This window comes from Accipiter gentilis, chromosome Z, assembly GCF_929443795.1.
Source record: "Accipiter gentilis chromosome Z, bAccGen1.1, whole genome shotgun sequence".
NCBI classification, from domain to species: Eukaryota; Metazoa; Chordata; class Aves; order Accipitriformes; family Accipitridae; genus Astur; species Astur gentilis.
The window spans coordinates 49,430,329-49,457,204 of NC_064919.1; the positions used below are offsets into that span (position 1 = coordinate 49,430,329).

Genomic DNA, 26,876 nt, shown 5'->3' on the forward strand with positions numbered 1-26,876 from the left:
AATTGTGAATTTAACAACTTGCTCCAGCTAGTGAAGAAGTTAACTCAGATATCATTATACATATACCATATTGGACCAAGACAGACGAATAACATAAAAGCCTACAAGGACTTCTGAAAATAGATAAAGAAAAAAAATGCAACTCCTTACAGTAGAGAGATAAGTAAAAGAAACTCAGGGTATGAATTATTTGGGTTTTGTAGGCTGAAAAAAAATATCTTTGTAAACAAAATCAAAATCAAATTAAGAGAGAATATTGGCATTTCAGTTTCTTTTCCATTGTCAAAAGCACCATATAAATTCCAAACGAAGGTGCACTGGTACTTAGTGCAATAGTGTAAGGTATTCTGAATGCACTGCTTAGCAAGTAGACAGCTTGTTATTTACCTATCAAAGTTTTGACTGGTGTTAAGATGCAGCGCTACAACAACTAAATCTAAAAATTGGCATAGACAAGAATAACAAGACTCAGAAGAGGAAAAAAGAGTCATTGCTCCCTCTTCAAATTCACCTAGCTTTTGTTCCTGCTGCTAGGTGGACATACAGGAGAAAAAAAAAAAAAAAAGTGTCTTGGTTGCAATACACCAAGTAATAAGTCTGCTTTTTTTGCATTTGCTTTTCTAAAGCCATAAGCACTAGCCAGGAGGTAATTAATCCTTCTCCCAAATTCCAAATTAGATATTAGGCAGGGTGAGATATTAGATATTAGAAAGATGAGATGAAGACCCCATGCTTTTGAACATGCTTTGCAAAGTGATGTGTACGATTTGTTATATTGCAATTACCTCAGAAACTTTTGAGCATGATGAACAGGTTGAAGAGATGGCTGATGGGAAAATCCACAAAAGGGAGTCCTAGAGACAAACCTGTCTGCTGCCAACCACATCTTCTGAAATTTCAATTATAAAGGAAATATACCACTGTAAATTCCTGGTCTTGTGAAGTGGGAAGATGGCTGGAGTGTAATTGATATTGGAAGATATGCTGATATAATTGGAGTGAAAATTAGCAATTGTTAAGAGCTTCTGAACGGGATCCTAAGAAAATGCCTTAAATGAGTATTAACAGCTCTGCATGCAGTATACAAATTGCACAAACACTATGGTCAAAAATATAAAAACCAACCAATATCTTAGAAGCTAAGTTCAGCATGATTATTTTATTTTTAACTGACTCTGACTTCACCAGGGTGAACGCAGTTAAAATTCACCACAAGCAGGGAAATCTAAACATTTTCAATGTTGGCAGAGCTGATTCTTCGTATCTCTCTCAGTTTCAGTTGAAACAGGTGTTTTAAAGGGTCTAACCACAAGAACTGCTTCGTGTAAACCCGTCACCTTGTTCCCCAGGAGTAAGGCTTTGCCAGTTTGCACCAAGAGTGGAAACTTCACTTTGTCTCTTTCCTGTATTGATTCTTAACTTTTTCAGAGCAAAAGAGATCATACCTGTGACCTCTTGCATAACAGACCTAACAGAACTTCATCTGACAATTCATGTAGGAAAGAATAAATCTACTTGGGCAGGTCCATATTTAACTTAAAAGTATCTCTCTTCAAAATATATCCCATTTTGATTTATGAGGTCAGTATGAGTAATTTTGTATGGGTATACTTCAGTTAAATAGGGTTTTCAATTTTCATTTTAGGCTTGGAGTTAGGAACCACGATCCTTGGTAGCAGGGACTTGTTTCTAAGATGATCCATGGAGCTGCCTTGTGGTTGTGTTCCACACAGAAAAGTAAAATAATAACACCGAGAAGATCCCGCAGACTTTTTTTTTTTTTTTTTTTTTTTTTTTTTTTTTTTTTTTTTTTTTTTTTTTTTTACGGACAAAGCACGAGTTAATTCAGAGGGGCAGTTACAAGTCAGTAAAAATCCTGCTGCCCGCGGAACAAACCCGTTTCTGCAGAACCGTCTGCTAGTCTTACACAGGGAAAACAAGCTGCTTTCGACGTCCAGATTCGCTCTTTAATGAGAAAATGACTCACCAGCAAACTTTCCCATTCCCATCGGAAAACGCCGTTCCCCGGTGACAATCACAGCGGGGTGAGCGCTTTAATCTTCTTCCCCAGAGAAACCCCCCCCCCCCCCCCAAAAAAAAAAAAAAAACAACCAAAAAACAAAAACCAACCAAAAAAACCCACCAAACAAACCAAAAACCAAAGCCAAAACAAAAACCCCACCAGCCAAAAATACCAAGGCACAGGAAGGGATGTTCTGCGCCTGTTACCTTTCTCCACAAGCTCCGGCGCTCTGCCGGCAAGGCTCTTGCCGGTACCACCACGCCCAGCCTCGGCTGCCGGGCAGGACCCGCCAGCAGCCAGGCGCTCCCAAGAGGAGCAAAAGTTGGCGGCAACAGACGGCGCGGTGCGGCGCGGAGCCCCGCGGAGCCGCGCGCCCCCTGCGCGGCGGCGGCCGCTGCCGCTGCCGTGGCCGCGGTGCCGGGCGGGCGGGCGGCGATTGGCGGCGGCGCTGACAGCGGGCGGGGCCGCGGCGGTGGCACCGCCCTCCCCCCGCTATAAGCGTCTTTGCCGCTTTGGCGGCGGGTCGCACTCCGGCTCCGCGCGTCCCTGTGGCTGCGCAGTGGAAATCCGCACCGGGGAGCTGCTGAGGGGCGCCGGTGTCATGTGAAAGCGCACATGCTCTGCCATCCGCGCAGCCCCAGCCTCTCTTCTTCCTCCGCCTGCTTCTCCTGTTTTGCCTAGCGTAACTCCTCTCCTTCCCCCCTCCCCCGCTCCGCCACTAGCCAGCCGCCGCCGCCGCTGCGCGGCCCCGGCGACCCCCGCAGGGGCTCCGCGGCGGGCGGGCGCGGGGCGGCCGCCAGGGAGGAGCGCGCCCGGCGGCGGGCAGCCCGCGGAGCCGCGCCCCGCGGAGCCGCCTCGGAGGTATGGTTTTCCCGGCGGAGCAGAGCTGCGGCGGACGCCGTCTCCGCGGGTGCTGAGACGGGATTTTTGTGGCGCGGTTCCCGGGCTCCCAGCTTCATGACTGCGCGGAGCGGGGAGCCAACACCATGCGAGGTAAGCGGGCCGGGGGGGGCGGCTCTTTTCTGGGAAGGGGCCGGGGAGGAGGTTTCGTGCCCGGGTGGGGGTGGGGGGGGGGGGGGGGAGAGGGTCCGGGGGAGAAAGTTGACGGGTCACGCCCGCCCGCCGGCGTGGCTGCTCGCGGCGTGTTCCCCGCACCCGCGGGGAGGGGGGAGGCTGCCCGAAGTGCCCCTCCGCGGCCGGAGGGGCGGGCGGACACCCCCGACGAAAGTGTGCGAGGAAGCCCGGCGTCGCCCTGGGTCGCAGCGCGCGGGGTGGGAGGGAAGGAGCAAGTGGTTGGCGGCGCCCGTGTCGCGAAGTCCCCACCCGCAACTGTCCACGGGGCGCGCTCGCCCTCGGCAGGTGGCCTCTACCGCAGAACCCGCCTGTCGCTTGGTCCCGGGCCGCTGCCAGCGCGGGAAGGGGCTCCCCGTTCCCTCTCCAAAAGTTGCTCTCAGGACTTCGTCGCTGGCTTCGCCCTGTTGCCCAGCCGGCGTGTCGCCTGGGCGGTCCCCTTCCCCGGGGGGCTGACAACGGGGCGGGAACGGTTGCGCTGCCCGGGACCCTCCTCCCCGTGCCCGCGGCTCTCTCCCGCGGCCCCCCGAGCCAACGCCCCCGGCGCAGCCCCAGCTCGGAGGGCAGCCAGAGCCTCCCCCAGGGCTGGCAGTCCCACCCGGTGAGGGTCCCGCAGGAAAGCACGGAGCATCCCCACCGACGGGACGCCCCCAGGCATGGAGAGCTGCCGGGTTGCTGGGGCTGGAGGGGGGCTGCGCGCTGTGGCTGGCACGCAAGACGCCTAAGTGGGTGCGGGGGGGGGGGGGGGGGGAGGGGGGTGTCCGGAACGCGATGTTTCCGCGTGTCCCAGGGCCGGACTCCGCTGGGCCCCTTCCCCGGGCCACGCGAGCACCGGCACCAGTACGAGAACAACCCCGGGCACCCGCGGGGGTTGCGCATCTCCTCCGCTCCCCGTCTTACACGCTCCCCCTTAATGGCCCAGTTCTTCAGCCCGGTTACTTGCCTCGCCTCACGGCGTGGCAAAGGGGCAAAAAGTAGTCTTCCCGGGCGGGGGAGGGGGGGGAGAAGGGCTTACGAGGAGCGGAACGCGCTCGGGGTTGACGGCGACATCGCGCGCAGATTTCTTGGGTCTCCGGTTTGCTCTAATGAATGGGGACGCACAGCCTAGAAACAACTTTTAGCTAGGATTTCCTCTTGCGGGATACCCGCTCCTGCACCTGCGTGCGTTAACAGCGCTAACAAATCACGCCTGTGTGTAATTTTCTTTAATGTGATTGTACCTTTGACGTTTGCGCTGAGAAACAAAAAAAACCCCGACTTTCCCCCCTGAGTTCTTAGATGATGGGGCGTTCGCTCTGGGGCATCTGGCAAGAACTTGCCAAACAGTATTTGTCTTTCACAAGAGCAACAGGAAACGGAGAGAAAACTCGCAGTTCTGTAACGGGGACCCTGTTGCAGCTTCGGTGGGGGGTGGGGGTGGTGTTTCTTGGTTTTGGGTGGGGGTGGTGGTGGTGGTGTTGCTGTTGTTTCGTTGGGGTTTTGTGGGGTTTTCTTCATTATTCCCCCCGGAGCGCCTCCAGTGCGAGCAGAGCCGATCAGCCGCTCGGGGTCGTTTTCGAAACGCGCCCGTCAGCATCCCCTGGGCAGGAGCCCCCCCCCCCCCCCCCCCCCCCCCTCCCCTTTTTCCGGGCGGTTTGTCCACCCGAGCCAGAGCCGCCCCCGCGCTTCTCCTCCCCCGCCTCGGGGCGGCCCGTGCCCCCGCGGAGCGCAGGCGCTCCCCTCGGCAAGCGCGAAGGGAAACGCCGTCCCTCTGCTCCGGCCCTTTCCTTTAAAACAAGGTCCTGGTCAGGGGGAGGGAGGCGGACCTCTCCGCACACCTGGCGGCATCGCTGGCGGGGTGTGCAACCCGCTCTGCGGGCCGCCTCTGCCGCCGCCCCTTGCGCTGTGCTGTCAGCTACTGTCCGTGAAGAGGTGCTGCTGTGCCCCGAGCATGCAAGTTTGTATTTGCGTTATGTTTAGGCTTGCTCTATAAGGGATTTGTGGCGGGGTGGGGGGTGGGGGGGGGTAGGGAAGCGGGGAGAAGGGGCTGGGATGGAGGGAGGAGAAAAACAACAGGCAGGCAACTTTCATCCTTGTGCAAAACTCATGTGCAAGAGGTTACCAAACTGGTGCTTTACATCAGGTGTACGTCGAAAGGAGAGCAGCGCTTGACGCCCCCTCAAATGAACAAGAACATTGTACGCTAATAGAGCATCTGTCCATTGCATTTGCGGCTTTCCCAATAAAGGAAATAAATGTATATCACAACAGATTGTGAGCTTCTGTGAATTAATGCTTTTAGAAAGCTGTAAGCCTTCCTGTGAAGGTATAGTTGTTTTCAGCGATGTTGTATTCGCTGTTGGTTTTAAAGGAAAAAGCTCTCTCACTTGTACACGTGCACTGTTCCCCTGGACTTTCCCAGCTGAGCTGTGATCCTTCCAAGCTGCAGTTGATGCACTCAGCCCAACGTGCCTGGGATGCGCAGGAGCTGCTGTGGTTGCTTACCTGCTCCACGTTGGAGGTGGAGGCCAAAGAGCTTCTGAAAATACCCAGCCTGTGTTACTGCCTCCTGCATCCCAAAGCGCCGGGCAGTCACAGGGGCTGTCGGTCACCCCATCCCATGGAAGCACGGCTGGCTTTGGGTCACACCTTAGCTGTTGCACCACTGCATTACAGTCATTGGTCATGTCCTAGCCAAAATAATAATTCCTGTACTTCAAATCTTGATTTAAATCCCTTTGAGGGTACATAGCTGTGCTGACTTGGAGCAGAACAATATTCTGGTACAGGGGGCTGAGCGCTTGTGCTCTTGGTGCTCTCATTGTCATGGTAGGTTCAGGTATTTCCCTCTGAAATGGGAACAGAAGTTTTGGAAGCTGATGACTTTTATACCTATTTTTTTAGAGAGGCAAACATGAGTATGAGAGAATGAGATTTACCGTGACCATTCCTCACAGTCTTCCTTCCTTCCTCCTGTCCCACTCCTGCAAACATACTGCGAGGAGGTTATGAACATAAAAGGTGTACTTAAGTATATTTTTTTAGTAAAAGAGGACTGAAAAAGCACTAAAATTATTGTGCTGCTTAACTAAAAAGAAAATAAGTTACGGGTTTTTTATGTTGTGATTTAATTTTTGTTAAACTGATTTGTAAAGTTTAATTCACTAATTTGTAACAGCTTTATGCAGCTGATACGCAAACATAAAAAAATAACCAAGTGGCAAAAACCCAAAGTCAAATCACCTAATTTTACTCTGGGCACATGTTACCTATACGCACACAAACCCCAAGTTTGTGATCACAATTATTCAAGTTGTGAAAGTGATGTTAAAGGAGACACACAGAGTACCCCTTATACTGCAAAAGTAATATTTAAGCTTTCAGTTGGGAATCTTACAAAAAAGCTTTATCTTTCGTGTTTTAAGGAAAAGGAACACCACAAAACCCTGAAGCCAAGGTATTTGAGCCAATTTTTCTGTGTAGTTTTCTCTTGTTGGTGTCAGGACTGAACAATGATACATGTTACATAATGTTACATAGTTATTCTGTTTTCTTAGCATCACTGAAATATTTGTCAGTAATTAGGAAAGTGTGAAACAAACAAGTCCTATCTGCAGTATTGCTGAGAGAGCTTATTAAGTAACATATACAGGTAGTCTGGATAACTGAGAAAGTTCTCCTTAACTTCATAGATGAGTGCAGGGAATCTTTATAAGCTCATTAAAGCAAAGGAAACTTATTTCACAAGTTATTCCAGGAAAAATAAATATTACTAAATTTGGAATATATAACATTACTATCCTAAAATACATAAATGAACACACTGACTATTTAAAACAAAGGTGGTAAGAGAGAAGCAATATTGATTTTGACAAACTTAGGACCCTACCCCACTACAGCAAAATCTCTTCATCATCACAGCATGGTGCATCTAGCTAACTACTTACCTGAATAATGTTATGTGACTTCATTGAGATGCCTTGATACATGATAGAACTCAAGTTTCTGGTGTTAGGCCTTCGCAGGTCAAATTTTAACAAATGCCAGTAAATGCTTAGAAAATCATGAGTCAGTAATAAACTATTACTGGGTTACATAATAAAGCCCACAAATGTGTATAGTTAATATGGAGTGACACCTCTCTAGAATGGACAAAAATCAAACTTGAGGCATGACAGCCTACTTGAATTGTACCATATTTACATTCCAAAGGGTATCTTGCATTTATCTTTAATTGTTGTATTATGCCATAGTGTTGAGGGTGGGAGGGGCATACATAATGCAAGTTCATCAATAGAAAACTATCTGGTTTAACATCATTAGAATTTTTACCGTAGAAAAGATTTTTTTTTTTTTTTTTTTTTTCCTGGGTTTGGGGTTTTTTTAAATGAGAAAATTGTTTTTCTGTGGATAGAAGTCTGGTGACCTGTAATATGATAATTAATATAAGAACTATGAAAATATCATGTGCATGAGCTGGAAATGATTTCTCTTTCGTGGTATGGAAAATGTCTGACATCCACTATTGGCCTTTTACAAATACAGTGACAAGCAATAACTTGATATGACTTAGCCATTTGACAATACAGTCACGATTGCAAGTAGAGATCACTTAATTTGTGTGTTGTGATTAAACTGTATCAACATTTGGGGGAAAAATATACCAGGAGAAAAAATATGTGTTCTGAGTAAACTGGAAGTCAGAATTCTTGTTTAAAATGGACTTGTGCTAACTAGTGGAAGGTCTTCAGGGTGCTATCATGGGTACTGCTATACATGATGTTGACGTGTGCCTATTAAGAAATGTATGAATGAAGTAAGTATACCTTCAACAGTACTGTGTGTTATTAAACAGTTCCAGGAACTAGGATCTGCCATAGTATGGACACTGGTTACCTGATACAGGAAAACAAAATCGAAGTAGTGAAAGATTCCCAAGCTATCCAAGAAATTATTTTCCTTCCTCTCAAGCAATGAAATGAATTCACAGAAATCAAGTTCTGTGCTATGAAATTGAAGAATGTATGCTTTGTAGCTGAAGACAAAAGATGCACACAGGAGTAAATATTGATTGAACTAATCATCAGATGAATAGAAATGAGCTTTACCAGTGCACCAGTATAATGGGTTAGTTAACTAGCCCTTTCGTAGTCCATATGCTGCCCTTTCAACCCACAGCCCTATCTATTGAGGTCTTAATGAGGGAAATCACAGGTGTTATAACGGCGTTTATGGTAAATCGGGCTAAATATAATAGTTGTATAAATAACCAGTTGTAGTTAAATAGGACAAAAGGGAAATTATTAAAAAGAAAAGAAAAAGAAGAAAAGAAACTTTGAGCATTACTACACAATCATGAGGTAACAGTAGTGCATTATTGGTTACACATTGTTTTACACTTCTAAGATGCTGTCCTAGATCACTTGCTGTTGAGCTTAGTAATAAACCTGTTAAATCAATTTCAACCAAAGTGTAAATTTTAAGGAACCTGATACATTTGAATTTAAAATCAGTTTCTTTAAAGAGCAATTTTAACAGCTTTGTGCATTTAGCACAGTTGGGGCTTTCCATAATGACTTTCATAGACAAACTATAGATGTCAAAATGTTGTTCTTTGTGCTTCATGTTTATAAAGTTCAATGTTGTTGTTCCTTCCGATTCTATATGCAGTCTGGGCAAAGTCTGCAGTGCAGCTTTGAGGATAAGACATCACACAGTGTCAGTGGGGGTGGCAGACAGAAGGTGCCTTTTGGATTGTGCTGTTTTCCTGTTTGATTCTAATATTGCTTTCATGAGCATATTAAAAACTCTGACTTATGCACAGGATTGAGAATAGAATACAGCTGTGATGGTCTGGTCGTTGTTTGACTGAACAACGCTTACTCACTTGAGTAGTCCTATTGATGAGACATTTGGCTGTCTGTATTTTTGCTGTCTTGGAACTATTTTTTATAAAGCAGAAATGCTCGCACTTAACTTTGCCAGACACATTCTGCTGGACATTTATGCAAACAGAATGACAGCTGTTTCTGCCTCTGCTACAAGTATATAGGCTAATTTAGTTTGACATAAATGTTGTTATTATGCTATTAATGATGAATTATTTTGATGAATTGTCAATTACAATGCATCTACACAATTTTTAAGGAAGATCGACACTTTTATTGCTGCACAAAAATTCAATAAATTTTAAAAATCTGGATCTGGATCATGGACATTTAAAATCACATACTCATTAAAGAGTAAACATCAAGTAATTGTTTGCTTGACAGACAAACTCATTTTGAAAGAGTTTTCCTGTTATCATGGGCCTTGTTTATGCGAGTAGTTCAGTTAGATTTGATGGCACTACTCACATAAATAAGGCAAACTGGATTTCAGGCTGTTTGTTCTGTGTCCCTTTGAAACCGAGTGACTTGGGATTGTAAGAAACATGAATGATTATAAAGGCTTACAGGGAATCAACGTTGTAAGAAGCATGACACGTTAAAAAATCTTCTTGCCCTGAAATTTCAATAAAATCACCTTTCACTCCTGCCTGCCTACTACTCTTTGATGCTTGAATATAGCTGTTGGCTTGGCTGGAAATTCCTATTTGCTGGAAAGAGCTGTTGGTAAACATGCTACTTGTTTTCTCAGCTAATGCTGATGTATAAAAAGTATTCAAAAACATTGTTCTTCAATTATCAATAAATTAGTTTGTTTAATTGTTATGCTTATGCTGATTGCTGTGTTGCTGCTGGTAAATAGTGGCTAAATCAATCTTTAAGTAAAGATTAAGAAAATACATACGTTTGTAATATATTTAGGCATGAATATGCTACACATGGTAATAAACATTTTAGCATAGCTAAAAATGCAGTATTATTTTAAGAGTAATTTTGAAGATTATTATAAAGTCAGTCTTTAAAGCATTCTGTCTGCTTATAGATGTTCTTGAGGTGGTCGCACAGTTAACTGATTCCCTTTTAGTTATCCATGGTCACTTAGAAGGTTCTCTGAACACAACAAACAGCCTTCACACCAAAATATTTTTTTTAAGAGTCATATTTCTGCTTCATTAATCCACGGTAGCCATAAGTGACTTTATCCTTCAGAGTAACATTTCCAAACAAGGTATGCATTACCATTTAATATAATTTTTTTCACTCTCTGAAGCAATCCTTTAGACTAAAAATGTCTTTACTCTTACAAGTAATATGTATTACGAGTTTTTTTGAGTGAGGGTGTTCATAGGGGGGAAAAAGCTAGATCAAAAGAAGACAAGAAGTTGTTAAATTGCAGTTCAGTCTACTGTCAAAATAATGAGCTGTCAAGAGGGTAGCATATTATGTTTTGGAGCGGGTTGGTTTTGGTCTCAAATGAAATTATGGTTCTCCTAAAATAAACTTCAAGTGTAAAAAGTGAAGACAAGGCTGTTTATAAATAAGCAACTCTTAAATTACCATTCCCACTACAACAGGAGGTAAAGTGTGATAGGCTTTATGCAGTTTGAGAATTTGGGGAGGTTAGATTATTTAGTGTGCATTACACATTGAAAGCTTACACTTGTTTGAAAGATATTTGGAAACTATAGATCCGATCCTGGAGTTGATGCCTTGTTTCTGTTTTTTAGCTAGCAGAGTGAAAACTATGGAGCAAATTATTTTCTTAAAGATTAATTGGAAATGAGAATCTTTTTTTTGGAGGAGGACAGTTTAGTGAATTTACTATATGTGAACTGTATAAAACAGAGTTTAACAAAGTTAAGGACAATATTTTCATTAAAAATGTTGTTTAGAGACATTCACGTGTGTTTTCTTCTTTTTTCCTTCTTGAAAAATGTCCTGATTTTACTAGATGATGATAAACTGCTGCCAGTTAACTTTTTAAGAGCTTGCCACAGCAGTGCTTTTTGGAAAACCTGTTGGCAAATTTTTACTTGATCGCTTGTTCACTTCAACAGTGCAGCACCGCTTTTGCTTCCCAAAGCAAGATGAAAAAAATGAAAGTAAATGTTATATTTCAGGTCCTGACTAAGTAGTGAAACAGGTGCTCTATTGTTTCTTTTCCTATTTGTCTGTCTGGAAGAAGAATGAAGCAGCAAACTGGCTATGAAAAGCATTGCTTACTTCAATGCGCATTGTTTGGGGGATTTTGTACAATATTTGTACAATGAACTGTATTTAGTATTTAATTGGAATGAACTGAAAGAAAAGAGAGACCATGCAGAGGAACTGAGGCCAGATATTTAAATGCAGTGGGAGGACAAATATGAACAAATGCAGCACAGTCTAGTGGCACAGAGAAGTAATGGCACTAGAGAAGAAATGTATTAATAAGGCATAGTGCGATTTGGCGATTTCATCTTTATGAAGAAAAGAAACTTTTCTTTTGGAGACAGTTCCACTAATGACCAAGCACAGATTATTTTAGATTGGAATTTGTATTAAAACTGCCATTGTTTTCTTTCAGTGCATTTGTGAAAATTATGTAAGTTTCTGTCAGCAAGCCAGACTTCTCCTTTTAATGACACAAACCATTCATTCTAAACCAATACATATGGAAATGGAAATGTGATACAAGAAATATCAGCTTAACTGTTTTTTTCATGTATGGAAATCTGTAATATATATCATACTATAGATAGTGTGTAAGCAGTACTGCACCAGTAGTCTTTATTAGATGTGCGAACTAGAGTAGTGGGGGATTTGCATTTAAAATTAATATTGCTTTATTGGGAAAAGTAAAAAACAGCAACACTTTTACTAAATTTTATCATTCAAAAATCTGTGTATTCTAAATAATCTAAATTTATATCTAAAATCACAACTATTAAATAGTGTGAATTACAGCCACACATAAATAAAACAGTTTTCATTTATTTGAATGGGATGCACTTTACTGAGGAATCACAATTGTTAATATATACTAGTTTCCTCTTACCCATAGCCAATTTTGGAAAATTCACATTATATTAATCTCTCAAATGATTAAGGAGGAATAAGGAGGAAAATTTAAAAAAACAATGTCAATAGAGGCAAAGTATGGTTGATTAAAATGCTTTGAGAATAACTGAAACTACAAATTGTTCCATAGCTTAAAGAACTTGCGCATCATGTTCCACTACAATTTGCAGAGCACTTCTAAATGCTTATGAAAGTAAATTCCTTAGTCTGAACTGGTCAAGAATGAAGGCATTACCAGTGTTGTGGCAGCTGTTGCAATATTAAAGATCAAACTTCAAAAGTATCTAGTAACTACCATAATTTAGCCATAATTTAATTCATAGTTAATGTATTATTAAAAAAAAAAAAATGAAAAAAGAAAGAAATTGCAGAAAACTTTGCATTCAATATCTACTCTGACATTTTGAGAAGCAACAATTATCACACAAAGATTTCTGGAGAAACTGTTCATATGTGTCAGTATTTCAAGCAAATGTATGTTACAGTATATTACATCAACTGAGTGAAATCTGTCTGCAGAGCTGTGGTTGACCCAAGCTGCATCTTTAATTTTGAAACAGAATTCCCTATAGACTTGGCTAGAATGTTTTACTGTAAAACTAATGGTACAATATGGCTCATTGGTTGTTTACAGCCTTCTGATTTTCAGAAGATGGAAGAGCTAAATAATACTATCACTTTGAGTTCAGTGGATAAGTGGGCAGAGAACTTGCACTGTCTTAATTCAGGTGCCTATGCAGAAGTTGCTTTCTTCATTTATCATTGATTTGAGTTTGCCACAATTCCAATGTTTATTTTTGTAAAAGGCCATTTACCAAGATGTGTTCTAAATCAGCAATTGCTATGAACACTAGTGGGAGTGCCATGAAGAACAGGACACTAAATAAGACCTTTTGCAGCAAGCCATTTTCAGGCTTCAGCAGAATTTAGGAGAAAAAAATTGTGCCAGCTGCATCATAAAACTGAAGGAGAGAAATATATGCTTTCAACAGGGAATTTAAACAGGTGCAAGAGAAAACAGGGAGGAAAAAAGGATGGTGAATTTGGATTAAAACCAAACTGAATAGAAAGGGAGCTGTTTTGAAAGAGAGTGATCTGAAAGAAGTGGAAAAGTAAAGGAAAAAACCCCAGAATATAAAAAGGAAGAGTGAGGAGATGGAAGGGCTTTTTTAAACATGAACGGTCCTGTACTATAAAGTTCTGGACTTTTCAACTTCCCCTCACTGAAGGTGGAGTTAACTACAGTGGGCATGCTGTTAGAAAAGAGAAAGAAAGAGAGAAGTGGAAGTAATAGAAAAAAGGAGTGAAATAAGGAAAAGAATGAATGTACAATATGAATGTATTCATTGCGTTACTTTCCATTACTTGGTGTTGCATGTAGATTCGTTGTAGTGGGACTTCAAACTATTTGGTATTCAGCTAAATGCTGACATCCAGTCCCATTCACTTCACTATGTATATCCAGAGGTCCGTTGCTGAGGAGTGCTGCAAGTTGGAACATCACATACACAGTTATGTAAGCTGTCTGTACAAGCTTGGTATTCACTGCACTTCAGCCAAGTTAGTCATTTGCAAAATTAAAATGTCATTTGGAAAATACAGCCAAACCTGATCTTTTTAAATTCTAGATCCTATCAAATTGGTTTGTTTTCTCTCCTCCCCCCCCCCCCCCCCCCCGCCATCTTTCTGTTATTTTTTTTGTCCCTCATTCTTTCTCTATTTTTTTTCAGTCACTTTTGTTAAAAAGCAGTACACTCAGAGAAGTTCTTGACACTAAACTTCATTCACTTGTTAGAAAATGTGTAATTAGTTCATTAGACCGTCATGACCATGTATTACAGAAAGAAATTTCGTTCTTTGCACCCTTTTGTTCCTTTTGGTTTATGCTGTTGGGAAGAAATAAACAGTTTGTTAAATCTTGGCCTGGCTACATCTCCATCATGTACCAGTATTACATTTGTATGCCTGTAGCCTTGGAGATAGAAGAGGGGCTTGAGAGATTAATCTCTGCTTCCCTAGTACTTCTTGGTTGCCAGCACCTGCTCTTTCTCTTGCCTGGTAGAAGAATTTACCTGTATCTTTGGATTTATTTATTTCTTTTAAATTATCTATTCACCTAATTCATATAATAGGCTTTTGGAGACAGTGGAAATGTAGCAGTGAAGAGATAATGTCCCATCTGATTGCAGCAAAACAGTTTTTTTGTGAGATGGAAATAATGCCTTTAGATCTTTTCTCCAAGCTGAGAAGATAAAACAAAGAATGCTCTTATGTTGCTCTCCATTTCTCCAAGACCACGGTGATTTTTAAGTATATACTGTTGGCTAACTTTTCCTTCTGTAGCAGCCACAGAGCTTATTACAGAACCAAACAATCGCAGAACTCTCCATAACCAAAAAGAAAAAGGAAATCTGAATTTTCGGAAAACTACTCTGGTAGTGTAGGAGGTTAATTTACATGAATTCTCTGCTTTCCCACCTCCCACCTGTAGTTTTCTGTAAGTCCTAAGCATGAAACAGGCAGAGCGCCAAGCTGTCATCCGTTAATGTCTATTTCATCCTTTCTCAGGATCAGCCGAGCTAGAGGAGGATATATGTCTCAGAGGAAAGTCTTTATGCTATTACTGAAATGTTTAGGTATGCATCAGATTTTGACCCAGCGTTAACCTATATTATCTTTTGGGCAGAAATAAGCAGCAGGATAAAATAATTTCAGGAAGACAAATGCTATTAAATGCATATTGTGATTTTTTCATAATCTCCAAAATAGCATTTGATATATTCTTCACTGTGGAACAAATCGAAGAATGAACTTTCAGTTTACTGTCAAGAATAATAGAAATTGTTTAGGAATTGTTTTTCATTTAAGGAATAAGGCTATTTCTGTGAGACTACTGATCACTGTCTAGAGGCCAACTGTTACGGTATTTTAAGCAGTACTAAACCATTAGTATTTTAATTACTGCTCAGTGAGGTAACTGAAAAGTTTTCATAGTTTAGATGTATGTATAGATATGTTTCATATTTCATGAGGGAATAGGTGATATTTTGATACATTTATGCATAGAATGGTTGAACAATTCCTTGAAAATCAAATAATACTATTTTCCTGTTATGTGACTTTAAAAAAATGTCCATTTCCAATAGGAAATGTATTCACATCCAAGCATAACACTTTACATATCTATGTATTTTTTAGTTCATAATGAAGAGGAAAAAGAGAAAATAATATGCCATTTTCCAATCCTGTTTGGTTATCAGGTTTTGGTCTTAAAGCTAGCCAATCATTCTGATGTATGTTTATTGGTTTGGGGTTTTATTGCAGTTGCATATTACCTTTTAGATTTTTTTTGTGCTGTATTAGTTTAAATCCCCACCTCTACTGGTTGTCAGTTACTTGTTGCTTCTTGATACGTTTCATATTCTTGTAGTCTTTGTGGTTCTTCGTTTTGTGAGCTGCTTCTGCCACAAGTATTCTCTTACTGGTAGGCTTAATAGAAGAAGGCTATTGAATAGGTGTTAAGGATGAACCTGGAATATGATCCTTCCATGCTGTTCATTAGACTCATTAGAAAGGCAGGTTGAAGAAGAATTTGGAATTGTCCATATGAGACTAATCTATAGTTATGCACAATGATGAATGCTTTCTGTAGTGACATTTATCAACTATTCATGTACAAGAAAGCCCCCAAAAAGTGTATTTAAGTTATGTCATTTATTTACTTTCTTATCCTGCATGACTGCTTATGCCTATGTGAAAGATAATAGTTCCCCTTCTATTGCAGATACACTCAGCATCTTTATACAGTAAGGAAAAGATGCAGAAAGCTTTTGTGTGATGGAATTTTGTCAAATCAGTTAAATTAGAACTTTCCTAGGGATTTTGCTATCTAGTGCCTTCACATGTGATGTGTTCTTTACTTCAAAAAGGTGCCAGATTGATGGCTGTTCTGTACCCTGCAGACATTTAAGACCTGTTCCTGAAGCGGTTTTTGGCATGCAAATAGTTGCATAGGTGAGGTGACTGGTGTGCAAAAGTCCGTGTTGGGCTGATCTTGTTAGGTGCAGACCTAACAAAGTTCCCAGGAGCCAAACTGCCCAGGGCACTGGGGCTGTCTCTCTCCCGTGCCATTTCCCTATTGTGCCTCAATGCTGACCTTGCAAGATCCTTTTCCTCTGGCCATTATAACCTTGGCCTTGCGCTGACAGTGCCAACAGGGGTGCCAATTAGTGCTATGTGGTGGGTTTTGTTTTTCCTTTTTTATGAACAAAGTCCATTGAGGCCTGGGTTGAGACCACCAACTTACTTCATGCAGGCCACCAAGTGTCATGGCATTTTTATTTTGCTCAGTCACTACCGACCTGGTGTTGAACCTTCATTTGTAATGTGTATACAGTCTCTGTGTCTATTATTAATTTGAAATCATTTCACTTGATAGGAAAAGATGTTTGCTTCTGAAGTAAGATACGTTAATAAAGCATAATATTATGTAACAAATATGTAAAATAGCTCAAGTTGCTTCTTGAGGTTAGACGCTCAATTTGAGTCTGCTTTTACAAAGTTCACAAATTTTATCAAAACTCTGAAGAATGGACCAGGCATACAAAAAGGCTGCAGCAGGAGTGACAGGAGCATTAGAATTTTATATCAAATAAAGAGAATACTGTGTGCTACAATAAGCTTTGCAATCTAATATACAAACATGAGAGTCTCTATTCTGTGATGGGCTTCTCTTAAGTGATCTTAAGTAATTTCTACTTACTAGGGCCATTCTGTCAAAAGTATCTAAGAATATTCAGACCTATTCCAGACTTCCAAGGTTTCAGAGATAGAAAATTGAGCTGAAAAAATAGAGTTCTTCTTAAGCATTGCAGGGAGCCCAGGATTAAATCAGTTGTTCTGAAACATTATTCTGTATTTTTCTGTCTGTCAGCAGAAAAGTTATTTTACAGGAATCTTGATTTCTTCTTTTAAATATATGTGAACAAGATTTTCTCAATGTCCAATGGAAGTGGTAATCACTAGTCTCCGTTTATAATGCCAAATTTCAGGTAACATACATACATATGTGGGTGTATACTAGACTTGCCAGCTGAATACAGCATTCTTAATTTTATGGTTTTTTTTGCAGTATTTTTAATATTTTAAACTTTTAAATATTTCATTCTTTTGTTATCATAACTGAGCAGGAAATATATCATATGGTTCAGGTTTTGGTTGGGGTTTGGTTTTGTTTTTCTTTTCCCTCTCAGTGAAAGCTGTGATCCCTCATAGTGAGGCATATTGTAAGTGTGTCTTTAACTTTAAATCCTGTGGTAATGAAGCTAAAGTTGAGGAAATATTAGAACTTTGTTATTAGCAACAGTAGACAGGAAACCACAGGGAGAGTAGAACTGACTTGTTATTGAGTCGTAATAAGGGTGCAGATTGGACTGTGGATATATCCTCTTAAAATAGCTGTTCTGATGCTGAAAAGAGTAAGTATTCTTATTTGTTTTAAATGTATATATCCATGAAGAGGCTGTAGAAGGAATCATGTAACTGTTGGAACAGCTTACCAAGTTATGCCAAAAAAGATTTTTATTCCACTTCAGTAAATTTAGCTGGCTACATTTCTGAGAAAGAGAGAAAGCTATAAGGAGGAGGGGTGAGTGTATGAGTGAGTTTGTGAAGCGCGGTAAAGAAATCTGTGTTAAAGATGAGAGAATTGGGGGAGGGAGACACTTTAGCCTCTCCTTTAAGTACATCTCCCTCCTGAGTACATTTACTTCCATCACAATGGGCTAGAAGAGATCTTTGTTTAGTGGTGCAGTGCCCTTGAGACCTAATTTAGCTTTTATAGCAAATTCAAAAAGAGACAGAGTGAGCAAGAGAGACCAGAACAAAGATACGAGTTTGCACCACGAATATTGATACTTGTGGGTTGCTTCTGTAAATCCATTAAAAGAAATTCTCCTAGAAATGCTGACTTGGACTTTCTGCTAAAGGAGGGCTGAACTTCAGAGATACACATTGTTTCATTATTCAGCTGTGATAATGAGGAGATGGTATAAATGTGTGTTGTAGGGCAGCTGTGGCTTTGTTACTTTTAAATAACAAGTAGAAAGCCATTAAAGTCAGGCAGAAATGCATCAAAAATTAATTTTGCTTCTGAAAAAGCATTTTTTTTATTAAATCATACTGTTAGAAGCATGTATTAGACCTAGTTCTGTGAACATTACAAAAACATTCTCAGGAGTCTCAAAACTTAATGTATGACATTTCTTATTCCTTTGTTTGAGTGACTTCTCTTTGTTTGAGAATTTGGAATGGTTTTGCTCTCTTCTAGCACATAACTTTGCAAAGGTCATCTTTGGCCCCCTGGATTTAGGGCCACCATGATGTTTTTGGATAATTTTTTCCTGTATTTTACAAAGCTGTGGTTTTTTTATCATGAATGAAGTTATACTGTGTGTTCACGTAACCCCATGAATCTTACTCAGTAGGACCCATTTCTGCAGAGTCTTGACGTCAGAGCTCTGCTTTGCCACACTACAGATGTGCCTTGTGAGTATCACTATTTTAAAAGCACAACATGAAATGAAATCAGATGCAGGGAAAATTTGCTTTGGAGTGATGTACTGTTCTGTTATCAACACACAAATGATGCTTTGACATAAAAAATTATGGACAGCTACAAAAATATTTTTGGTTAAAATGAGATGAGATTAAATGAATCTCCCATTAGTTAATTTAACTTGAGGTTTTATTGGTACTTTTATGGCTGATGCAGTTGTCCTGCACGTTCATATTTTACATGAACATTTCCTTCAAAGAGTATTTGATAAATAAAACATAGGCTTGTCAACACATATGGAAAGCTGGTTTGAGTCAGCTCAAAAGTATGCATTTAAAAGTGCATATTTTTAAGGAAGTCATATTTATACTTTATTTATCATCTAATTGCGACTGGCTGCTTCTGCCTTCTCTGAAGAGCACTGGCTATTAAATATTCCACTTCCACAAACTGGTGCCCACAGAGGCAATCGCTAGTTTGTGTCACATCACCTCACTGAAACTTGTTGCTGCTGTTGCTAGGCAGACCGATTTGCACCAGCCAATAGCATGGTATAATTCCCCTCAGCAGCAGATTTCAATTAAAGGTCTAGGCATAGAGCTGGTTTCTTCAGCTGGTCAGCTCCAGTAGTAAAAGGAAAGGCATCAAGAGCTGTGCTGTGTAGCAGCTTGATTCCTTATGGTTTTCTGTAATAGATTCAGGCTGGGTATCTTAGAAAAATATTTAAACAAATAATTGATCTGTTTCTGTCTTCATTTGTATAAATCAAATTGGATGGGAAGCTAGTGTTTGCAGTGATGTTTGTTGCCTTCATTTTCCAAATAGATTTTATCCCTTCCGTGGTGTGTTGAGGATGAAAACAATTGAACATCAACCAACAGAAAAAACCCTTTTAATCTATGGTGTGATTGGGAATCCCTCAAAAACATCCTGTGCCAGTGTTCTCTTCTTTTAGAAACATTTCAGGATCTGCATGGAAATATTACATCTTAAGCAAAAAGATCTAAGGCTAAGCAAGAAACTTTGGGATCAATACATTACCTTGCCATTTAAAAAAAAAAAAAAAAAAGCAGCTATTTTGGTATGTTGAGGGGTTTGCTGGGAACTCAAAAACTCTAGGAAAAGGAAATATTTTGAGGACTATGTCTTGATGTGTTGAGTCACAGCTGGAAAAATGAAAATGGCAAAAGCAGATTTGGGGATGGTGTCATTTGTTAAAATTTAAGTTAATTCTGCTAACTTGGTTTAAAGAAGAGATTGAAGAAGCATTTTTGTAGACATATGGCTATCTTGTCTCACCAAAACGTAAATACTTCACTTTTGCCCTTCATGTATGTGGGAAGGAAAGGTAGAATTTAACCTTTTAATTAAAGTTTAAAAATATTTTTCATGTTGTATCCATCAACACTGCCTTAACATACATCTTTCTGCCAAAGATAATGCTGAACTTGCTTCTCAGAATTACACTGATCTCAGCTTTGCTGTTGCTGCACTAGTATTTTTACCCAAATTCTGATAATAAATAGGACTGACCTACTATTTAGTCCTGTGGGGAAACATTACTGAAGAAAGAAGTGGTAAGAGCGTAGACCGAGCAATACATTTCATAAGGTTTTCCACAGTGGCACAGTGAAATTTATTACAATTTGTATTCTGAACTCTGTTGCAGGCATGCAAGTCTGTAGTTTCCCTTCATTTGCCGAAGTGTTACTGTAGAGATTTTTTGCAAAGTGTTTTGTTTTATTCTAAAGCTATCCAGGGGCTCCCTTTCTCACCAAGCTCTGTCCAAATGCAAAGCATGCTCCTATGCTCTGGAAAGAAAGAGGTGCCATGTTTCCATTTTTAGGTAATCATTTGATTCTTAGGCCATGTCCAGGCTGTTCAAGGTCTCCTAAATAATTCCTGAAGTTTGTTCCACTCTTCCAGTGTTTCCAGTTGCCAGAGATGGTCTCTAGGGCACCATCAGGCTGGATACTTAATTCACGAGCATCTCTAGCAAGGTTCTAATAACTCTTCATAGCCCAAACAGGTGCTCTATACAAAACCCCATGATCTACTTCATATTGTGTCTTCACTGTCTCATCTAATGCCATTATCTATCCACTAGGGGTTTCCTCCATCATCTTCTTGGCCACCCCATGTGGACTTCACATCACCTGCTGGAGGTCAGCACAATTCAGTAGCACCAAAGGGACGTGGCATAGAGGGATGTGGGGAAGAGGTCAAAATGTCTGTGAGTATATGCATACAGGAGAGGATGACAATTTGGAGCAGAGGCTTTTCCACAGAACATTGAATCAAAAGAGGGAGGTTCCAGGATAGTATGTGCACTTAACCCTCAACAAGGGCCAACAAAACTTACCATTATTTAACAAGGACCAAGTACATTGTCTCTCCTCATTCAGGCAGTAGATAAAGAACAGGTACAACTCATCTCCTCCTCAAAAAACCCTAAGCAAAAACCTGCTTCTCCTTAAACTTCTCTCTTTTGTTTTCTTTTGGTTTGGCTTTTTTCCAAAGTTGCTCAGAGCATTGGATAAGGAATCTCTTCTTGGCACATCATGTAATGCTATGAAATTCGGCACTTACTGAGAAATGAGTCTGAAGACACCAAGACCTCGAGGGGAAATTTTCATGAAAAATGGTCAGTAGCAAAATAAACATCTTCCACTGTTGTCTTCTACAAGAAGACTCTTAAATTAACTGTACCTCTCTGTACTCAGCAGCTGATCTTAAAAAAACTTTGGCTGTCATCAAAGACGGACACATCTTGCTGCAGTTTAAAAATGAGGGCTTCCTTTCCAGACACTAAGCCTGGATGAAAAAAACACAGGACAGTCCCCCCAAAAAGCATTACGTCCAAACTATTCTTATGACTTAAGGGCTATTGCAGTGTTCCCAGCCTGTACGTTTAGTGTCTAGCTCATTTCCAGGCTAGGTATGCTAGGGAAATGTCTTTGAAGGTTATGTTGGTCAGATCTGAGGAAGATCCTCAGCTGGAATAAAACCATGCCAAATACTGTGAAAATCTTTTAAATCATCTTTCCTTGTTTTAGCAGAGCAAATATGAATCCTGGATTTTTCTTGAGGCCCAAGATGCAGGCAGGAGGGATGGGCATCTCTTTTCTTCTAGCATGGTAGTCCAAATGATGATGAGTTTAACATGTACCAGTATAGGATAGGCTGTGATTATGGTCAGCCACATCAAGTCTTGTGGATTAGCTACTTGCTTATTCAGAAAAGATGGAGCGAAGGAGGAGAGAGAGCAGGGTGCAGAAGCAGGTCAAGAGTGTGGTTAGATCAGGTGCTGTAGCTACAAATCAGTCATGGAATTTTTTTCTGTATCTATTTAGGCCATTGTTTTTATTCCCTGATGTGCTACCTCTGAGAGTACCTGAGAGGAACAAGGCTTCAAAATGCCATGCAAAGTCACTTTCTTTTCTTATCTTCTGTGTGAAATATTTTCTGTATCATCTCTATCCCTAAACAGCCAAGAATGTTTTTGATGGTGTCCAGCATTTTTCCATTTCACAAAACCTAGGAGCTGTGCTAAAAAGCTGCTATATTCTTTGCAGGAATGGTACAGTATCTGATGAGGCATGTTTTGTAGTAATTGTTCTGTGAAGGCCAGCAAATGGATACTGCTGGCTTGATTTTTGGCCTACAGTAATGACCTTGAGGGAGGAAATCATCATGTGAAGTCAGCATTATGCTTGCCCTTGCCCAGATTTCAGTCTTCTCCTTGGGAGACATTTCAGGCCATAGCTCAAGTCTATCTGAATGATCCTCCTTAGGAACTAGTGTTTAATTTTGCAAGGAGGCAGCTGTACACAGAGTCCAGGAAAGACTATGGCAGAAGCAGAGGTGTTTCTGGGCATCAATCTGGGAGTGTCACTATGGAGTGCTGTCTGTGGCAAGGAGTCCAAAGTCCTTGACAGGCTTAGGTAGGCTGAGCAAATGATGTTTTCAGGTATGGCCCAGGCAGAGACAGTATGGACAGTAAGGAGGTTTTGCCCAAAGCAAGCTTACCAGCTGTGTTCTCATAGGACAGTGTAGATGCAGTTTAGAAATATGATTTCTTACCTGGTCTTTTTATCACACTGCTATATAATATTTTAGACACTTGAAGTTTGCAAACTGAATGGGGCTTGGTAGAATAGTCATGGGACACTTGTAGATTATACTATGATTGACAGATGTGTTCTGACCAACTAAAGCCGAGTATGAAATGGTGAAAGCACTGTATGTCAGAATCATACTAACAGATGCAGGTGTTAGTCTAGTGCTGACCTTCATGTAGCTGCATGGTATAGGTTCTGCTCCTTTTCTTCATGTGAACAGAAGATCGATCAGCATTTCTCAAGTTAAATTGGCAAAATTAGGGTTCGTATAGAAGGGAACTGCACTGACAAATCTTATATTCACCTGATAACATGAAGAACAAATAAGGAAATAGAGAGGTAATGCTGTAAGTCTGCTGTCTGTAAGAAATATTCCCTGAATGTTTTTCATAATTTCAAATTCAAGACAGGGTCACTCTGGTAACAGTGAGTATCATTAGTAGCCTTATCACTTACCATCACATAATGATTTTGTGATATCCCTTCTAACCAGAAAAGGCCAAGAGGAATAGATGTGTTAAAAGTTTCTGAAGTGCACACTTGGAAGGCAAAGCCTGCCGATAGGCAGGAAGTGCTTGTGCCCCATTTGCACTCCTTTTTATGGTTCTTCTGAGGACAGTGCTGTTTCTGCTGAAGTTAAAGAAGTCATTAACTTGGATGTCTGAGGGCTCGTGCCCAGCCCTAACTTTGTAGGAGAAAGCTGTGAGGGAAAAATTAGGGCCAAAATGTTTTCTTGCCCACCTATGGCAAAGCATTCCATACTGCAGCCAGCCCCAGTATGGACCACATCACATCGATCTAATGGACAGCTTTGCCACAGTTGCTTCCAAACTTTTATAGCAAATAAATAATAATAACAACATTTTCTGGTGTTTTCAACCTCACATAAGAAAAAATAGATTCTACATTGCAAAATTTTCATTTTTCTTTCTTACAAGGTCAGTTATTTCTTTGATTACATGTTTAGCTTGCCTGTCCTTTTGATTTTGTTAATTGTTGTTAATATTTTATATATTTTTACACTTGTTCTGGTTTTCTTCTTTTATCTGTATTTCTCTTCCGCTAATGCCTTCCTTTCATCTGACTTTTCCACATTCTTCTCTGTTTTCAGTTATTTTTTACTCTTCATTCTCCAAATGTCACCTTTTCTCATTAAGCATGTATTGTTCCTCCTCTATAGTATTAGCCCTTAAAAATCACAACTTTTCACTAGTCAGCTTCTAATGGTCAAGTTATGTTTTCTAAGCCCCTGAATCTCCAAAGGTCATGCATGCAGTTCAGGCTTTCTAATAAGCTTAAGTCAGCCTCTTCTTAATGTTTTCACTATTGACGATGTGCCTGCAAAATTATTCGGTACTTATCCTGGACTATGTTATATAGCTCTTTGGTAGGTTTACACAGCTCATATTACATCAATGTAGGTTAAATATTTTATAGAAATTACAGACTTCACTGTAACGTGTTACTGATTTTCAAGATAAGCTTGTGCTGGGGAAAGTATACCAGCATTTTTCTGATGTCATAAGAGCTTAGGTTGTTACCCACCAAATCATTATAAATGCAATTTAGCACCTATGATAGGTGTTCAACTACAAAACTGTGACTCTAAAAACCTCTTTTTAGCTGCAGAATACTTAATCTCTGTAAGCTCATTTGCTTTTAACATTTATGTTCTTCAGAAATTGACATTGCTGTGGGCAATTTGTAGCAAAAAGTGAGTGGAGATGTTGGGTTTCCATCTTGCCTGTTGATGCTCCTCACTTACAATAAAGATTTTAAAGATTCATTGGGTCAGAAGCAGGGCAAGCATGATCCATTAGCACCATAGAACAAGGCTGAACATCCAAATTTCACACTCTGACCTTGGATTTATTTTCCAAATTTGAAACTAGATAAAAATAGCTATTGAGTCAGGAACTGGCACAAGAGCTTCCTCCCCAAGTGACTTGGTGACAGTGCCAAAGAACCACGCTCACCGTTGTTCCCTCTTGATCTTCTCCTTACTTTCCCCCTTTTGTAAAGAACAGACAGTCCAAAATGAACAGTGTCATAAGGAGAAACTAAGAATATTCACTACCCGTCATAAAGTCTGTGAAACCACTGTGAGTTCTAAAGGTGAGTATTATGATGTCTTTATGCCTCTACATATATAGCCCTTAGCTGCTGTACTACACAGCAGTAAAAACAGCTGTCTTGATTTTTAACTTGTATTAATCATCACTATTCTGCTGAAAATGCTGAAGTTGTGATAATTTTCTCCAGCCGATAATTTGCATGACTGGATGAGTTGTATCAATGTCTTTAAAGATTATAATTAAAAGTGTATTAGGAGATCACTGTCAGAGTGAGAAGTCATCATTCACTTTTAATGGAATTATGATGGTGTCTTCTAAAGTAACAACTTCAAATGCCAAACAGTAAACAAAGATGTTGAAGGATTATCGAAGTCCTAAAAAATGTGGCTATATAAGGACAGTTTGTTTTGTTTGGTTTGGTTTTTTGCTGTATTTTTTTTTTTTTTTTTTTTTTTTCTGTGCTCTGTAACGAGGTAAAATAACTTAGTTCCCAGTTATGAACGGAGTATGCGTCCATGCTGATCACAAAGTCAGGCTTAGTACAGGTGTTATGATAAGTGGCATGGATCAGCAATAGACTCAGTGGCATTGGACAGTGCTGTCCTCAGAGGGTCATTCTACCATCAGCAGCAGGCCTAGCTGTGGGTGGTGGTTTGGCAGAAGAGCAGCAAGGTTGGGATCTCAGTCACTTGTTGTCCTACCACAGCATCAAGGTACTGTAGAACATAATTGCCCAGTCAAGTCAATGCACATGAATTTATGGACCACGCTGTGTAGCAGATTGTTCTTCAAATGGTCCCCTTGATTTCGCTGGGGATAGAATAAGAATTACTGAATGTAAGAATGATTTTCTTCCCGTAGTATCTGTTATTTCTGTCCTTCAGCTCCATCCCATGTGCACAATAAAGATATTTCTCAGAAATTCAAGGGGCTTTGTTCTGACTTCTCCTAAGCTATTAGATAGCCAATTGAATAATTTATTCTTTCATGCAAGATAAACTTGATCCTCCTGGCTGACAAAGTAAAATCACTCAATCATTTTCTACTTACTCTTTGTAAGACAAGACAGAGGGTCTCCAAAGGTACACTAATAATTTGAGCTGTGTGTAGCTGACTTCAACACAGATAACTGAAGGTGTTTTTAAAAAAAAAAAAAAAAAAAATCTGTTTTTGTAAGAAATAAGGCCTGGCTTCTAGCAATTAACTTATTTTCCATTTTCTTTTATTTTTTTTCTTTTAATACTCAGAACAATGTAACAAAATATGCATGCAGGGGAGACACACGCGGTATAGAATTAATTCTTGCATATTCCTTACATTTTCTCTTACTTGGCTCTGAATATGTCTGCAAATACTTTTTGCTTATGCCACATTACCATGTTGCCTCAGCAAGCCTCACTATTTCAGGTCCTTTCCCTTCAGCATTCTTCTTGTCTTTTCTGCTGTTACCTGGGTGTTTCCAGCTGTTTCCTAAGTTGTACTTCCTTGAGATTTCAAGTAAACTTGAACCGAAGTATTTTTCCTCTGCCAGTGAAACCTCTTTCTTATTAAGCATCTACAGCATGTGCAGGACAGCCTGTGTTTAGACATCACTTCTCTACTATTACTTAGGTGCTGGTTGAGGAAAAGTCTGCTTTTCCTTGCCTAAAGACTGTTGCTCAGATTATACATAGCTATCATAACACTGAAGTAATATATACAAATCTGGCCCTGTATTTTGTTGCCCCCACCCCTTCAGGGAGGCCACCCTCACTACAGCATCCTTCTTCCAATGCCAAGCTTTCCTTGGCAGTGCACCCGAAGCCTATAACCCTATTCTCTAATTTCTCTTTCTCGGCACACTTCACTTCTCGTTTCAGACAAGTCTGGTCTTAAGCCCATACTAAGTACCTTGCTGCGTGTAACCCTTTAGTGGCACATGTCCTGCTAGACCTGTACTCTCATCCTGGTTTCGGTGAAGGTTTGGGAGAAAGTTAATTTTCTTCTTAGTAGCTGGTGTAGTGTGTTTTGGATTTAGTGTGAGAATAATGTTGATAACGCACTGATGTTTTAGTTGTTGCTAAGTAGCGCTTGCCCTAGGTTAAGGATTTTTCAGTTCCCCGT

General features: G+C 40.6%; 1 protein-coding gene across 1 annotated transcript in view; it reads left to right on the forward strand.

Annotated features, from left to right (window-relative positions):
* Positions 1-2,841: 2,841 nt before the first annotated feature.
* Positions 2,842-26,876, forward strand: part of RORB (RAR related orphan receptor B) — a 137,880-nt gene continuing 113,845 nt past the window's right edge. Inside the window, exon 1 of the mRNA XM_049795491.1 lies at positions 2,842-3,016. Coding sequence (XP_049651448.1) covers positions 3,010-3,016 — 7 coding nt within the window. The 5' untranslated portion in view covers positions 2,842-3,009. The remainder of the gene's footprint in view (positions 3,017-26,876) is intronic.